The 18332-nt window shown below is 43.8% G+C and overlaps 1 protein-coding gene across 2 annotated transcripts in view; it reads right to left on the bottom strand.

Moving 5' to 3' along the window:
* ARHGAP24 (Rho GTPase activating protein 24) overlaps positions 1-18332 on the bottom strand; it is a 737825-nt gene that overhangs the window by 371466 nt on the left and 348027 nt on the right. For both annotated transcript variants that reach the window (XM_040326578.1, XM_040326570.1), the window contains exon 3: positions 9139-9226. In XM_040326578.1, coding sequence (XP_040182512.1) covers positions 9139-9226 — 88 coding nt within the window. The remainder of the gene's footprint in view (positions 1-9138; positions 9227-18332) is intronic.

Genomic DNA, 18332 nt, shown 5'->3' with positions numbered 1-18332 from the left:
AGTCACTTACACTGTCGGATCTTAAATGTAATTACTCCGCCCGCCGCTAGATGGCGTTTACATTCAGGTCTCATTCGTTTATGCAAATGAGCCTGATACGCCGATTCCCGAACGAATTTGCGTCGCGTAACTGTCGCTAACGTCGTTTGCGTAAGCGTAAACTTACCCCTGCTATATGAGGGGTAAGTTTACGCAAGTCCCACATAGGCCATGTTAAGTATGGCGTCGGGTCCGCGTTGTGTTTTTCCGTCGGCTACGTCGTTTCCCTAAGTCGTTCTTGAATACGACTTAACGTCAATGACGCACACGTCGGCGTCATTGCCGTTTTACGCCGAGAACTGGAGCATGCGCACTGGGCTATTTTAAGCCCGGCGCATGCGCAGTTCGTTAGAATCGGGGGCGCGCTTAATTTAAATAGAAGCCGCCCCCTTGGAGATACGCGTGGCTACGCCGGGCCATTTACACTCCGCCGCCCCAAACTACGGAGCAAGTGTTTGGGGAATACAGCACTTGCTCCTGTAGGTTGGGGCGGCGGAGTGTAAATGGCTTACGCGCCGCCCGCGGGAAATCTAGGAGAATATGGCCCCAGATCACTAGGTGAAAAAAGCTTAGAAAAGAAAATGAATGCAGCCACCACATCTAACAATTCATAAGCGGCAATATATTACGTTTTTGTTTTTTAATACTGCTTTAAGTGTGTCATTTACAAAAAAAATTATACTTAATGCTTAACATGAAAAATGCATTTAAGGTCATTGGTCCAGTGTAGTCAACAACACAGTGATCAATACTTTTGTTGTCTCTCTTGACAGCAAGGCTTTAATTCTTAACCTGAAAACAGTATCTCATTAGTAGTGCATATAAATAATGGGTAAACATTGTGAGCATGGCAAGCTTTGTAAAAATCATTGGGTAAATATAGCTGTTACTGTATCCTCATATAGTGTAGCAGGAATAAATAGGCCTACAGCATTCTAAAAGCAGCAATCTGCAATTCATGACATCTTTTTATACTGTTGCTCCAGATAGTTGCAATCAGAGTTGATCCCTCATGCAATGAATACCAAAAACAACTTATAAATTGCATTGTTACAGTGTATTGCGTCTATTCATACTGGATAAAGAGATTTGGTTTATGCTGAATATAATTTTTCTCCTTTAGTATATGCTAGTAAAGCCAGAAGGCAATCTAGACAAAATAAAGCTCCACAGCAATGCTAATGTAGCCTCATTTTAACTGGAAATTGTTTGTCGCTCATTCCCCCCCCCCCCCCTTTTAAATGGAAATCTATCTAACAAGGACACTGACTAAAACAACAAACATTTTGAGCAGAGTAGGTAAGAGTAATGTCTGAAAATGTTTTTTATAATCACTGTCTGTGCCTTCCATGAGCCATGAACCTGTGGTAAAACATATCTGCCAGCCCCACTCAGAATAACACTGTCTAGCTGTTTCTGAACCCCACACCCCTACCAGGGTTCCCAGGCTCATCTGCTTCTCCTAGGAACCCACATCTAGTAGAAATAGATGCAAAATGCAGAATGGTTGCCATTTGTTTCCTGGTTCCTGTGAACCAGGAAGTGCTCAACTCAGAAGCGGCCCGTCCATTAAGTGCGCGCGGGTACCACCCCCTCAGTCCACGCCCCCCCCATATGGTTAATAGATAAATTCATGCATAGCATGAATCTATCCACGGCCACCACAGCCACCCTCTATTAATGCCTCCGGCCCCTTTCAGGGTGCCAGGCGCATGAATTATAGTGGTGGGGATGTTTTTTTGAAGCACCTGATTAGTGCCATAGCCTCCAATAGTCTTTAAAAGAGGGTGAGCTCCGAGCACAGAGCATTGCGCTCAGAGCCCACCCAGGTTTGTTAGAAAAGCAAATGAATATTCGCTTTTTTAACACTGAATCGCCTCTCCGCCAATCAGGAAGGGCGGGCCTGATACTCATTTCTCGATTGGCTGAAAGGTTAGGCGATCCTATTGGGCATCTAGAAGAAAGAGGAGGGGGATGCACGGTGGAAGGTGCTGTGATCCACACCACAGGAGGAGGAAGAAAGGACATGCTGCCCGTCAGCTTCCTAGATGGGGTGCGTGCAGGGCTTTGATGTGCCAGCTGTCCTCCGGGGGGGGGGTTGTCGCCGCCGACCGGGGGATGACTGTTTGCCGCCCCCCCCAACAGAAAAAAACACCAGCCACCACTGGCTCAACTGAGCAATACTGGTTCACTGTCAAGTACTGGATGACTGTAGGATAAGTTTGGGATCAGAGCAGGGGATGCGTCAGGCATTTAAAAAGGTCCAAGTGGCTTTATAAAGAAAACCTGTCACCTGCACAATATTTTCACATAGGTAGCATGTCATCCTGTTTATACCAGTAATAATACCAAGAAAAAAACATTGAGGAATTCAGGGTCCTTAGGGCCAAATCCACAGCCAGCGGCGCAAACTAAGTTTTTTCTAACTTATGTCATTTAAGTTACGGCGCCCTAAGTTGGTGTCGTAATTGCCGTATCCACAGCGCATTTGCGCCCAAAAGTGCGCCTGCCGTAACGTAAATTCGGAGGCGTAAGGCGGGGTTATGGCAAGTGGGAAGGAAGTGGGCGTGCTTCATTGTAATGAGCCGTGACCCCATGCAAATGAAGGTCCGGCCGTACTGCGCATGCGCGCACGAATCTGCTGCTCACTGCGCATGTGCAGAACTTTGCTTGGCGCAATCAGTGAGATAGGTAAAAGGCCAAGTGTACTTAGTTTGAGGATCGCACTGTGCTTAACTAGCTCCAGTCAAACACACTTCATTTGCAAAAGTATTTCCCTGTGTTCCCTTCCATGAGCAATTTGCTTCTGCTCTTAGTTTGTCAGTGTTTGTTGGTAAGTTGTGTTTGATAGAGAAGTGTTGGAGGAGTAGTAGATAGTAGTTGTTGTTTGTTTGTGATAAGTGTAATTTTTGTTTGATTGTTTCTGCTAATTTTTTTGTTTGTTTTTTTTCTGCTTGGATTTTGTGTTTGGTTTTTGTGTGTTTGTATTTGACTTTGTAGTAGCTGTCTGTGTGTATTTTTGTGTATTTGTTTGGTGTGTATTTTTGTGTGTTTGTATTTGACTTTGTAGTAGCTGTCTGCTTGTGTGTGTATTTTTGTGTGTTTGTCCTGTTTGGCTTCTTGTTGCTGGGTGGTGTCTGTGATGGCCCCCAAACGCAGGAAGCTGAATTTTTCACATGTTGAAAAGCAAATCCTAGCCAGGTATGTCATACAATATGGAAGATATCTACATGGGCCTGATAGCCGGAACACCTCCCCGGCCCAAAAGAAGAGGATCTATGCCAAAATAACAGATCACATAAATGCGGCGGGGGGAGGGGAGACGAGGACCCCCGCTGGCATTAAGAAAAAGATCAATGATCTGAGGAGCGTGGTCCGCAATAAGGTGGCAAAGCTCACTGCGCATAGGAGGGGCACTGGAGGAGGGGGACCATGCCCCATCCGGCTGACTGAGGAGGAATGGGCAGTGGCCCGGTGTTTCGAGCCAGAGCAGGTGGTGGGCCTGCCTGGTTATCAGTCTGATGTTCCTGTGAGGCCAGGTAAGGTTTTTTTTTGTTTTTTTTTGGTGATTAGCATGTGTGGGTGGGGGAAGGGAACATGTGCCAAGTGTGTGGATCCTCAAACCTGTGATTGTTTGGTGTCTTCCACAGATGACCAGGAGATTGCTGGGCCATCAGGCCAGGCTGCTGCACCACCCCAAAGACAGGAGGCTGCTGAGGAGTCCCCAGGGGAGGGGAGTGGCCAAACCTCCCCTCATGAGGAGGCTGAGGGGGAGGAGGATGAGGGGGAGGAGGATGAGGGGGAGGAGGAAGAAGATCTCCAGATTGGCCGGGAAATCATTATTGCCACAGATCTGATGACCTTTGATGATACCCTTGAGGCTAGCCTTGAGGCTCCCCTTGAGGCTACCCCAGAGGCTCCCCTTGAGGCTACCCCAGAGGCTCCCCTTGAGGCTACCCCAGAGGCTCCCCTTGAGGCTACCCCAGAGGATCCCCCAGAGGCTGGCACCAGTCAGGCCACCATCAGGGGTAGCCCCTCCCACTCCTCCCACAACATGCCGCAACCCACAAGGGTCACTCTATCCCCTCCTACCTGGCCACAAGCCTCAGGGGCAGGCAGGATGGCGACCCAGGACACCAGGGTGGGGTCTGAGCATATGCCGGCCAGTCTGCTGAGGGACAATGCCAAGCAGACCCGCAGTCTGGGTGACATCAAAAAAACTATGGCCAAGATGGAGCACAGCCTGGATGTAATGAGGGAGTCACTCAGTGATGTGGCCACCAATTCATTGGGTGTCATCACCTGTTTGTGGTCCCTGCATACCGCCACAACAGGCGTGGGCCAGGAGGTGACTGCCCTCACCCGGGCTGTGCAGGACAACACCCGGGCTGTGCAGGAGAACACACGGGCTGGCCAGGCCAATACGGCTGCCATCACTGCCTGCCTGACCAGGATAGCAGTGGCCTTGGAGGGCAGGCCAGCCGGAGGTCAGACACCAGGGGAGGCTCCTCCCTCCCCTGCTCCCCCCCCCCAATGAAGATACTCCCTCCCCTGCTCCCCCCCCCAATGAAGATACTCCCTCCCCTGCTCCCCCCCAATGAAGATACTCCCTCCCCTGCTCCCCCCCCCGTGAAGATCCTCCAGGTGGCCGTGCCCGTGGCCGTGCCCGTGCCCGTGCCCCTGCCCGTGGGCAGCCTAGACGGAGCACTCGCCGCCGGACTTAAATACCAGGGGTACTTTTTTTTTTTTTTTTTTTTATTTAAAAATTTTGGTTATTATACTGTACTTATGATTTGGTTTATGTGTGTGAATGATGTGTGAATGTGGGGGGGTGGCATTCCTGACAAAATAAGGGTGTCCCCCTCAGTTTTGGTGGAGAAGGGATCCCCAGGACCAGGGAAAAGTCATCCTAGGTTCCTGAATGGTGTATGAATGCACAGTGACATAATTGGAGCCGTGGCGGGGCGTTACTGCTCCCAAGTACCAAAGGGGGGGGGGGTACTTGGATCTAATCCAATTCGATGTGCATGTGATGTGTTTGTGCTAGGGACCACAGTGGTGTGCATTCATGCATTCTCATTGTGACATAAATCATGTGCGTTTCCAGAGACAAAAACATTCTCAATGTGTCATTAAACATGTGCGTTTACTGTGCAAAGCAACATTCTCATTGTCACATAATTCATGTGCGTTTGCAGTGAAAACAAATAATAACATTGTCACATAATTCATGTGCGTTTGCATTGAAAAGAAATAATAACATTGTGACATGATTTCTGGCCATTTACTGAGAAAAGATGCCTTCTGCCAGGCGGCTCCTGGCTACTGTGCCCTCAGTAGACCGGGTAGAGTGGGCTAGGGGGGGATTGCCTGGGTGGGGGGTCAGGTCAGCACGTAAGTTAATCTCCAGTCCCCTTCTCGTTGCAAAGTTATGAAGAATGCAACAAGCCCCTATTATTTGGCACACAAAGTCTGGGGAATACAGCAGTGTACCCCCAGTCTTGTCCAGGCATCTGAAGCGGGACTTCAGCAGGCCAAAAGTACGCTCCACTACTGCCCGGGTGCGAATATGAGCCTCGTTGTAGCGTTGCTCTCCTGGGGTTTGGGGGTTCCTGAATGGAGTCATCATGTGAGGGCCCAGGGCATATCCAGAGTCACCTGGAAGGCAAAAGACAGGAGGATATTAGTCATGCATGTGCCCCATGTGATGTCTGCATCATGGGGGGGGCATACATGACACACATGTCACTCACCAACCAGCCAGCTGTCTCCATACACGTTCTGCTCCAATTCACATGCTATGTTGGTCTGCCTAAAGATGTAGCTGTCATGGCACGAACCTGGAAATTTGGCACACACATGCCAGATGAGGCCATGGGCATCCACGATTACCTGGACATTGATGGAATGCCAGTTTTTGCGATTCCTGAACAGGTGCTCTGTATCATGGGGGGGCTGGAGTGCCACATGGGTACAGTCAATGGCCCCGATGGTCCGTGGGAATCGTGCAATCTGATAGAAATCAGCCATGCTCTTCATTCGCTGGTCCTCCTGGGTGGGCTTTTCAAATTGACTGCCCATGCGTCTCAGTATTGCAGGGACAACCTGGTGCACACACCTGCTCATCGAGGACTGTACCATCCCAGCCAGACCTCCACATGTTCTCTGAAAAGACCCAGTGGCCAGAAAATGCAGGGTGGCCATAACTTTAATATGAGCTGGCAGGGCATGGGATCGTTGGGTTGGGGTGTTCAGATCATCCTGCAGGATCCTGGTTAAGTCCAGGATGGCTTCCTGGTTTAATCTGAAGTGGCCAATGACCTCAGACGCAGTCATGCCAAAGAGATCTTGGCGTGGGCGGTAGATCCTCTCCTGTGCCCTCCTCCTCCTCCTCTGTGCCCTCCTCCTTCTCTGCGCCTGTAAAGTGGCGAGTGCCGTTATAATCATTGATGGCCCAGGCATTTTGGCAGTCACAATGAAGTCAAGCAAAGAAGTGTTGGCAGCTCTTCCTAAATGGTGTTGCTTCAGCAGACCTTTACAGGGCTGGTGTAAAATTAGGGCTGCTTTTATAAAGTCTAATTTTGCTCCAGAAAACTAACAGGTGCGCACAGGGCGTTATCTACGGCGCACAGGGCGTAATCTACGGCGCACACACTTAATTTTGAGGATCGCCCTATCTCCCTCATTTGCATCTTTGCCTATCAAATAAAGCGGCGTGACTAGCGTAATTTGCGTCAGAGGATGCGCCAGAGTAATTATTTTAAGTAGGACGGAAAAACCGGATTTTTCGTTTTGAGGATCAGGCGCAAAGATACGCGCGGAGTAAAATTAGAAATCTCGAGTTAAGTCGGCGCATCTGCTTTGTGGATTTGCCCCTTAGTTCTTTGGTAACAGCATTGTGCAAAAACAAAGTACTTTGGCACAGCAGTTAGGGTTCTATGCGGCTAATGTCAGTTTTTATTTGTTGCCATTTGTAAGGCAAATATAATATTATGGTACCTGGGGGCCCCCCTTACTATTAAATGGGGCTTCCAGATTTTGATAAGCACTCCCTGCCCACTAGGACAGGGTTGTGGGGAACAGGCCCCTCTCCACACCAGCATGGGGATATAGTGCTTTGTCAAGGTAACACTCATGTTGAGGGCATGTGCTTTAGTATGGTTCAGGAAAGGGGAAATATGCTCGAAAAAAAGTCTGGTATAAATTAAGAGGGGGGGGGGGTGACTCTTTTTTTTTGTTTTATTTATTGAGCGGGGTTCACCCTTAAAGCCCAAACCATAGCTGAATGGTCTGATATAGAATTTAGAGGGGACTCAGTGCTGTTGTTTCTTGTTTCTTTTGCTGAGTCCCTCTTAAAATCCATATCAGACCAGAAGAGCCCTCAAACATTTTTTCATTACCCCCTTTTGTTTACATTTGCCTGTCACTCAGGAGTCCCTGGCTGACTGCTAAATGAGCCAGGTAGAGAATGAGCCACTATAGTAACAACCAGGAAATCTGAGCAGGAAGCTGTCATATTTGGCAGTAGTAGCAAAACCACTGCTAAATGTCTCCCTTTTCACTGCAGCTGGTGGCTTACCTGGTCAAACACTAATTCGTTTGACTATTCACACAGGAATCACTTTATATATTTTGTATTTCGCAGAGGTCTCCCTCTTTTCATTTCCCCTTCTTGTTGAATGTTCTTAGCTTATAGCGTTAGGCTATTTCCTCTATTGGTCAAATGTTTTTTAACATTTCTCGTTGAATGTTCTTAAGACAATTTTTTTTAGGATCAAATGTTAGGGGTAATTGGATTCACTTGATTAAAGGTAACATATAGAAGCTGAGATTACATACATATTACAAACATTACAGGTATTATTCATGATTTTTGCATGAATGCTCAGACTTACGCAAAGCAATTTTTTAAAACTATAGACACCATAGCTATTTTCAGACAGGAAAAAGGCCCTCCGCTGTCAGAAACGGCAGCCAGGACCCTAATTACATTTAGCTTCTCCAGAAGACCCATGAACTATGGGAGCTACTCCCTGATGGCTACCAGAGTACTGCAATTCCTGCAGCTAGTCCAAATTGTACTATGCAGTTACATGTTACACTGATGTTGCCACATGGAAATTGTTGTATATAGCCCATGATTGGATTTTTCTTCAGTGCATGCTTGCTTTTTGCCATCCCAAACCTGTTTTGCATTATTGCTTCTAACATTAATTTATTAATTTCCGATTACTCCGGGTCTGATTGTTCAGGCCTATACTGTTAAAGATGATGGCCCGGATTCAGATAGAATAGTCTAAGTTGTAGGCGGGCGTAGCGCATCTGAGATACACTACGCCGCCGTAACTTAGGGCGCAAGTTCCGTATTCAGAAAGAACTTGCGCCCTACGTTACGGCAGCGTAGTGTAAATGTGTCGGCGTAAGCCCACCTAATTCAAATTTGGCTGGTAGTGGGCGTGTTGTATGTTAATCTATCATGACCTCACGTAATTTACGCTCTTTACGTACGGCGCATGCGCCGTTCGTGGACGTATCCCAGTGCGCATGCTCCAAATCACGTCGCAAATAGTCAATGCTTTCGACGTGAACGTAACTTACGCAAAGCCCTATTCACAAAAGTTTTAGAGCAGGAGTAACTTTACGCCGGTCCGGCGCCTTACGTAAACAACGCATATAGATACGCCAGAGCAACTACGTTCGTGAATCGGCGTATCTACCTAATTTTCATATTCTACTAGTAAATTTCCGGAAGCGCCACCTAGTGGCCAGCGTAAATATGCAACTAAGATACAACGGCGTAAGAGACTTACTTACGTCAGTCGTATCTTAGCCAAATTCCGGCGTATCTTGCTTTCTGAATACAGAAAGAAGATACGCCGGCGCATGCTAAAATTTATGCAGCGTATGAATAGATACGCCAACGTAAATTGTTACTGAATCCGGGCCGATGTCTTTCACATGTACCATATATCTAGCAAAGATTACATGGATTACATTTGCACAAGACAAAATATGGAAGTGACCAGTTATTAGGGAAAATATGCATGTATAAATTCAAAAGTTCAGTCAAACGTGTTCATAACTAAAATTAAATCTTACCTGGAACAACTTCGAATAAGAATTTCCCTGGACTGTCTTCATTGCATGGATGCTCCACCACTCTGTTTCCAGGCAGAAAGATGGTACCCTGGAAAAATGAAATGATTCTGTTAAGATGCATCTCTACTGTCAAAAAAAAATAATGAAATTATACTACATGTTTCAGCAGGTTGTTAATAAGCTCTGCAGTATTGTATTTACAGATTGATATACATTTTTCTGGCCAGTTTGAGAGGTCCATGGAGACAGTCAGCTAGGGCCATCAAAGGATCTTCTGCTGGGCCCCGCTACGTAATTATTATATTTGGGGTCTCAGTGATCTCCAGACTTTTACCTTCCACTACAAACTAGTGGGTGTATGTCCAATACTAGGTGCTACAGCCCTAATAGTTAAGATGGGACCTATTTAGGTCCTTCTTTGAATAATCTGCTGCTGAATATATATCCAGAAATATAACCACCACCCTATGCCACACTACTTCTAATGAGGTACAAGCAGCTTATGTATGCAGACTAGGAAAAATAATAGCACTTCACCAGCTGAGCTTTATACAGTACCTTTCACCTGACACTGTGAGCTATGATGCCGCGTACACACGATCATTTTTCGGCATGAAAAAAACGTTGTTTTTCAAAAACGTCAATTAAAATGACCTTGTGTGGGCTTCACATCATTTTTCAGGTTCTGAAAAAACGACAAAATAAAAATTCGAACATGCTGCATTTTTTAACGTTGTTTTAAACTATGTCATTTTTCGGGTTGTAAAAAATGATCGTGTGTGGGCTAAAACAACGTAAAAAACCCACGCATGCTCAGAAGCAAGTTATGAGACGGGAACACTCGTTCTGGTAAAACTACTGTTCATAATGGAGTAAGCACATTCATCGCGCTGTAACAGACAAAGAATCGTCTTTTACTAACACAGAATCAGCTAAAGCAGCCCAAAGGCGAATGGAATTTCCCCTTTATAGTGCCGTCGTACGTGTTGTACGTCACTGCGCTTTGCTAGATCATTTTTTAAAAATGATGGTGTGTAGGCAACATCGTTTTAATGATGACGTTGTGAAAACTTCGTTTTTTTCGACATGCTGAAAAACAACGCTTTTTTTCATGCTGAAAGATGATCATGTGTACGCGGCATGACAGATTAGATCCCTAGACATTTATAGAACTGAGCTGAAACACGATGTAGGTTACTTACTTTCTAATAGATTTGAATTGCCTTGATAATCTTTGAAACTATAAATTTAAAACTATGTCAAATTTTTAACTATAGTATGTAAAGAATCTAAAGATGCCTTGTTTCTTAACTGTGGACTGGTGCCTACAACTGTATAACATGCTGCAAAATAAGTAAAAAAAGGAAGAAAGGAAAGTCACTTTATCTTACTCAGCCATTTATATAAGTAGGAGAATGGATTTTGGGTACGTGAATTATAAAACTGTTACCGAGAAAGTTAATAAAATCAACCAAAAGATGTGTTTTCCACAGATGGTCCTCATTATACTTTGTTCATTATAATAGCCACGTAAAAAATAGATATACAGTATATACGATATATGCTGGCAAAACAAATATTGCCTAAATACAGGAGCCATGTGTATTGTTATCTGAATCTTTGAATGCTTTGTGTACGTTAGGATGAGGGCTTCTATAACTTTATCCACAGGGTCTTTAAAATGGAGTGCCACCCAACAATGGAACTTACGCTTAACCGATTGTCTAATACAGATATTTGCTCCCACTTCCGTCAATATGCCGTGACAGTCAAAGTTTTGTTCAGATTTGAAATAGCCAGAGTCACTCTAGGGACAGCCCGCTTTTTAAAGTAGAAGTTCAGCCTAAAACTAACTAACTCTAAACCTACTGGCAGCCACATTCTAAGAATAATCTATCTAATACTGTAAAGCAGAAATATCTATACATACCTTTTCTGCAGCCGATACGGTCAGGCTTTCAGTGGCAGATGCTGTGTGGAAGACACAACCGACAATGGCTGGGAAATGCCTGGGATGTTCCGGCACCCATAGAAATTGCTATACATACCTTTTCTGCAGCCGATCTGGTCCGGTTTTCCGTGGTGGATGCTGTGTGGAAGACACAGCCGACAATGACTGGGAAATGCCTGGGTAGTGCCATCACCCATAGACGTAGTATGGGGCTTCTGTTGTCGGCTGTACACACCTACACAGAGAAGCCACCTCTGACAGCTCAGCTTGGGTCTGGACCGGATCAGCTGCAGAAAAGGTATGTATAGCAATTTTTGCTTTACAGGGTTAGATAGATGAGTCTTAGAATGTGGGTGCGAGTAGATTTTAAGCTAGTTTTAGGCTGTACTTCTACTTAAAGGCACCCCCCAATAGGATATTGTTGCGGAAGATGCTCGGGGGAGGAAAATATATTTTCAGGATTAAGCCAATCACTGTACATATAGGTTGCAATAGTGAGTGTACAGGAATGTTTTAACAGGCTGGGGACTTTTAAGAGAACCCTGCTGGAAATCTTAGGTATGATTGACACAGATTTCTTCAGGTTAAGGACATTTGTACTGTGTTAAAAAGAATCAAAATGGTATCCCTAAGTTTTGGAATTATGTCAGAAAACTGTGACTTCTTATGTACCAAGTCATCACACACCTTGAGCAGAAGTTGCTGGAGCCAGAGAGAAAACATAGATGGACTCTGGAGGATGCACGCTTGCAGCCCCTGCACTGTGAGTGGCTAAAGGTTTCTCCATAAATGCAGACATACCAATTCTTATATGGATAAGAAAGTACTGGGCGCCACCCCTGAAGGGGTTAAAGAGGAATCTGAGAAGTTTTTTTAACTCATGAAGGGGACCATGGCTGCCAGTGTCAGGTCTTTTAGACAGTACTACTATTACGGAACTGTCACCAAAACTCCAAAATAGGGAGAGGTATTACACTCAGAAGGGTGGCGGCTCCGAAAAATTTAGGGAAACAGTGATGGTCTGGAAGCATGACAGTGCTCTAAACAGGCCACCAGCACATGCCAAATAAACTTCACCCCTCTGGTGAGCATACGCCTGCATGATTTTTCAGAGCCAGGGTTCCTCCAGGTAACTCAGACATTACACCAAGGGTGTTTCCGTACTGATACGCCGTCGTATCCCTGTTTCTATCTTTGGAACTGATCCACAGAATCAGTTTCCAATAGATAGGCAGAAGATCCGACATGTGTAAGGGACTTACACTGTCGGATCTTAGGATGCAGTACCGCATCCGCCGCTGGGGGCATTTTGAGTCGAAATTCCGCTTTGGTTATGCAAATTAGCACTTACGGAGATCCACAAAGCTTTTACGCTTCGTTTTTTCTCCGTAAGTATTAGTTTGCAATCGTAAAATTAGGGCTGCTTTTACAAGGCCTAAACTGTTTAGGCCTTGTAAAAGTAGACCCTTCTATCCCACGTCGCCGTATTTTTTTTTCAAATTTTTTTTTCCCCGCCGCAACTCGAATTTTTTTTTTACGCCCGTCGCGATTCTCAAAACCCAGCGCAACGTAAAACCGCGCTAAGCACGTCGGGAAAATGATGTCGTGAGCATGCGCAGTACAGCCGGCGTGGGAGCGCGCCTAATATAAATGGGACTCGCCCCATTTGAATAGGAACGCCTTGCGCCGTCCGGATTTAAGTTACACAGCCGAAAATTTCTAGGTAAGTGCTTTGTGGATCGGGCACTTAGGTAGAAATTTTGCGGCAGTGTAACTTAAATGGCAATATTTAAGTTACGGCGGCTGGCTGTGGATATGGCCCTTTATTACTTCTTCACTCTCTGGAAAGATTTCTTATGCCATCTACTTCCTCTGACCCCTGTCACCAGGACAGAAAGTAAGGCGGTCAAATGTGGTCCCAATAAGTACAATACATATTTAAAAGTTTTGGCTGCTGCAATTGGGCATCAAGTCATTATCATTCTTTCCTACAACCCGGTAACATACTGTTTAACAGAAGGTGTGTCATTACCTTATTTTCTGTAATAAACATTAGTTCCCCTGTCACTCATAGCACAAAGACTATGATTCAAATACATAGTACAGCATTTCTCAGAAGTAGGAGAACTGGTTTACATTTTAACATGTGTTACATTTTGAATACCATGCTGTGGCATTGGTCATGCGGTCTCTACCAACGGGAAGGAGTGATGTTTGGACAAAGCAGCTGATTGGCCAGTTCTGCCTAAGTATAATTTCCTCCACTCTCATTGGTGAAGTTCATCGGACTGATTTACTAAAACTGGTGAGTCCAAAACCTGGTGCAACTCAAATCAGCTTCCAGGTTTTTTTTGTCAAAGCTTATTGAACAAGCTGGAATTAGAAGCCATTGTCTACCATGCACAGTTGCACCAGATTTTGCACTCTACAGTTCTAGTAAATCAACCCCATGTGACCAATGATGCAGCACCGGCAGTGCAACCATCCACAGGAGAAAGCCCAGAGCACACTTTTCTGCAGGAATGATTTTTATGATTTCATTGGGCCAAGGAATAACTAGATATTGAGAGAAATTTAAATCACATTAGCATGTAATATAATCTATAGTGTTACTGATGCATTTAGATATAGCACCATGTTAACAGGAAAGAAGAATACAACCGGCTATAATATTTTATTAAATTTCACATGCTTTAAAAGCTAAAGACTAAGGGCCAGATTCACGTAGGTGAGCGGCGGCGTAACGTATCGTAGATACGTTACACCGCCGCAAGTTTTCATTGCAAGTGCCTGATTCACAAAGCACTTGCGATGAAAACTACGCTGGCAGCCTCTGGCGCAAGGCGGGCCAATTCAAATGGGCGTGTGCCATTTAAATTAGGCGCGCTCCCGCGCCGGACCTACTGCGCATGCTCAGTTTCGCAGTTCCTGTCATGCTTTGCGCGCCGTGACGTCATTTTTCCGAACGGCGACGCGTAGCATACTTCAGTATTCCCGGACGTGTTACGCAAACGACGTTAAATTTAAAATTTCGACGCGGGAACGACGGCCATACTTTAGACAGCAATACGATTGCTGACTAAAGTTAGGGCACCCAAAACGACGACTAACTTTGCGACGGGAAACTAGCGGCGACGTAGCGAACGCGAAAATCCATTGTGGATCGCCGTAACTCCTAATTTGCATACCTGACGCTGGTTTACGACGCAAACTCCCCCCAGCGGCGGCCGCGGTACTGCATCCTAAGATCCGACAGTGTAAAACAATTACACCTGTCGGATCTTATGGATATCTATGCGTAACTGATTCTATGAATCAGTCGCATAGATAGAAACAGAGATACGACGGCGTATCAGGAGATACGCCGTTGTATCCCTTTTGTGAATCTGGCCCTTAGCTCCACTGGGGATTAAAGCACATACTAGAGCTGCACAATTAATCGCCAAGAATCGTTATCGCGATCTTTTTCCGTTGCAATTCTTGACACAGGGTTTCACGATCTTTGCTTGAAAATAATTTTCTCGCTGCACTTTGGTATGCAAAGAATTTCCTCTGCTCTTAGCCAAAAGTCAAAGCCTGGGCAAACTGCCAAGTTTTGAAAACATTCTTTATCAGTGGAAAGTTTAGGTCTAAACATTGTATCACTTCAAAGGAATAAACTTCTGTATGTAAATTAGGGAACACTTAACCACTTAAACACCAAACCTTTTTCTGACAGCTTTTTTCAAGTTAAAATCATTATTTTTTTTTGCTCGAAAATTACTTAGAACCCCCAAACGTTATATATTTTTTTTGTAGAGACCCTAGAGAATAAAATGGCGGTTGTTGCAATATTTTATGTTGCACTGTATTTGCGCAGCAGTCTTTTTAAATGCATTTTCTTGGGAAAAAATTACTTTAAATGAATTTAAAAAAAAAAACTAGCCAGTAAAGTTATTTTGTATAAATGTAAAAGATTTTACGCCGTGAGAATAGTGAGAGAATCGTGATTTTCATTCTAAGCAAAAAAATCGTGATTCTCATTTTGCCCAGAATCGTGCAGCTCTAGCACATACTATTAGATGAATGAAAATATAGCAGCCACTTCCATATGGATGGTTTGTATGTTTTCTAACTCCAAGACAGAAATCACAGCATGATGCATTTATTTCCAACAGACACAGAAGAGTGTGTAATGCTGATCCCACATGGGACCAGCTGTGACTTTATCAAAGGGTAAGAATTTGCAGCTATAGTCCAGGTTTGACAAGTCAAGGATAGTTCCCAGGCCCTGCCAAAACAGCTTGGGATGTGGAACTTTCCCCAGAAATACATATAAATGCAGCAAATTGATCAAATAAGTTATTAATCCACCTCTGCTGCTTGTTGGAAAATTACAAAACATACTGCTTTAGGCTAGGTTCACATCACGATTTTTACATCCGATAATCGGACCGTTAAATCGGATGGAATCGTATATGACAAAATCGTATGTAATCGGATAAAAACGCACAGTCATCTGATTTATTACGATTTAGATTGACCACAATATAAAAATAAAAAAATTGAATGCGTAAATCAGCGAGATACACCTATTCACGAACGTACGTTTGGCCGTCGCAGTAAAGATACGCCGTTTACGTAAGGCATTTTCAGGCGTAAAGATAAACCACCAAAAAGATGGCGCAGCCAATGTTAAGTATGGACGTCGGAACCGCGTCGAAATTTTAAAATGTTTACATTGTTTGTGTAAGTCGTCCGTGAATGGGGCTGGCCGTAATTTATGTTCACGTCGAAACCAATGAGTCTTTGCGGCGTAATATGGAGCATGCGCACTGGGTTATGTCCACAGATGGCGCCGTACATTCAAAACGTCAGTTACGTGGGGTCATGCCTTATTGCCATAAAACACGCCCACCTCTTCCCAATTTGAATTAGGCACGCTTACGCCGGCACATTTACGCTACGCCGCTGTAACATAGGATGCGAATGCTTTGTGAATACAGCACTTGCCTCTCTAACTTATGGCGGCGTAGCGTATATGAGATACGCTACGCCTGCCTAACGTTAGGCACGTCTACCTGAATCTGGCTATATATATATATATATATATATATATATATATATATATATGTGAAGTACACAACAAGGCCTTGAACTCACTAAGGCTGCTCCCTTCTACATAATTGATTTTGGATAGCAGTATATCTTCTAAAACTATAGGAAAGTTACTCGTTGACAACATACTATATTGTTTTATTCTACTCATGTAAAAAAGAGTACTTTAAATGTAATGTATTTTAGTTCCTTAGCAGCTGTCTTTGTCCTTATAATTTATTATCTATCTAGGTTAATTTATTTTCATACAATGCGCAAGAGGAACACAAAGCGATAAAATAAAATAGTAGTAATTTGTTTTGGACCTCTGGTATCCATAGTAGAACTATGGGGCTAAACTTGTTTTTAAAATTTGGATTGAGCAAGGCAGGGTTATAACCCCTGTCAGATATTTTTTTCACCATCTGTGTCCCATTGCGAAGATTTTTTTTTTTCACTTTTTGTCCCATAGCCAAACAGGAAGTGAGAGGAAATTAATGAAAATGTAGGGAATGTCTTGGGGACCCCCAGGTCACCAGAACTAGTGTGCACATTTTTCTCCTCTATCACTTTTCTGGGGACAACCCAAAATTTGGGAGTTTCTTTTACTTTCACTTTCGATGATAATGGTAAACAGGACAAATATAGAGGGTGAATCTTCCTAACAGTGGCAATAAAAACTGACAAGCATTGTAATCCCTTTCCACTTTATAAAAAAAAAAAAAAAAAATGGCCTTTAGTCAAACTTTGTCTATAAATAGGTTAAGTGAAGTAAAGATATAGGTAACGTTTTCAAATCCTTTTAAGATCAAACATCTGTGAAATTTGGTCACTTTTTCAGATTGGCATTTTTTTTTATAGTGTGCTTCATTTTATTTTAAGCAAATACCTGTAAAGTTGAGTCCATGGTTATACAGTATAAAAATGTGTAATGTATAGCCATTGATTATTTCTATTGCTAGACAATCAACAGAACAGTTTGGGATCAGATATTTTAATTGCAGATTACAATTAAAGAATGAGTCATGCCAACAATTACAAATAACTGGCTCAAGTGAAGTCTGGCTGTCTAAATTTAGTTATCACTCTTTCCATTCACCAGTGTTACAAAGTTACACAGTACAGTTGTTCTGGTCACAACAGATGGCTGGATTCTGGGTTTGGCAGCTATGCCAAGTCCAAGACAGATGCAGTTATTGTGGCAGGTGGTTTGATATACATTTAAATACATTTGCAGAGAATAAAATGTTAACAAAGTTTTGAATAATAGAAATTTGATGATTTCTGAAATATGTATTGCTAGCATTTTACTGTACAATATATGAATGAAATCAGCTGTATTGTTACAAATTGGCGTCTCAACCAGACCAGGTTGTATTTACCATAATGGCACTTGTGGGTCAGTACCCAAGGCACCAAACCTAGGAGGGAAGTACTGTAGCAAGCCACAAAATTTGCAGACCATCTCTTTTACTCATTTGGTGGTATGTGCAGTTAAAAAATAGTTCAGCATATAAAGCAGATATTTTTTTTATGTAACGTTAATATTTACTTAGGAATAAGTAAAATAAAATATAAATGGAAGACTTCTAATAGGACAGTGGACCTTTAACTGCTTCCCATCTGCCCTTATTGTAAAATGACAGTCGGGCGTAACCGCTCTTGTTCTGGGAGGACGTAATATGACAACCTCCCTTCCTTGCAGGCGACTGGTGTTGTACTGTGTCCCTCAGATCCAATTATATAGGCTCTTTACCATGTGATCAGCTGTGTCCAATCACAGCTGATCACATGTAAACAAATGCCAGTTATCACTATTTCCTTTCCTCTGAGCTGTGAGGAAAAGAAAGCCGATAACTAAAGCCGATATCTAAAATCCGTCTGACTTTTTCCATCGGAAATTCCGATCGTGTGTACAGGGTTTTAGTCCTAGAAGTAATACAAATTTTATGTATACTGTGACAGGAAGTCAGGTAAATCTGTGGGTGTAGTCACAAACGGGACATACATTTCTGCCTTGCTTAGACAATACACTAATCATTATTAGGCGTCGGCTGCGAGAAATAGCCAGACAAGGTCTAAGGGCGTTGAAAGACTCCAGCTGTTCAGAGTGAGGCAATTAAAGGCCTCTATAAGAAGTCCAAAGGGTTACCACTAATTGGCTGCA

Source organism: Rana temporaria, chromosome 1 (assembly GCF_905171775.1).
Source record: "Rana temporaria chromosome 1, aRanTem1.1, whole genome shotgun sequence".
Lineage (NCBI taxonomy): Eukaryota > Metazoa > Chordata > Amphibia > Anura > Ranidae > Rana > Rana temporaria.
The sequence above is the reverse complement of the archived record's forward strand: the minus strand, read 5'-3'. Positions and strand labels throughout refer to the sequence as shown.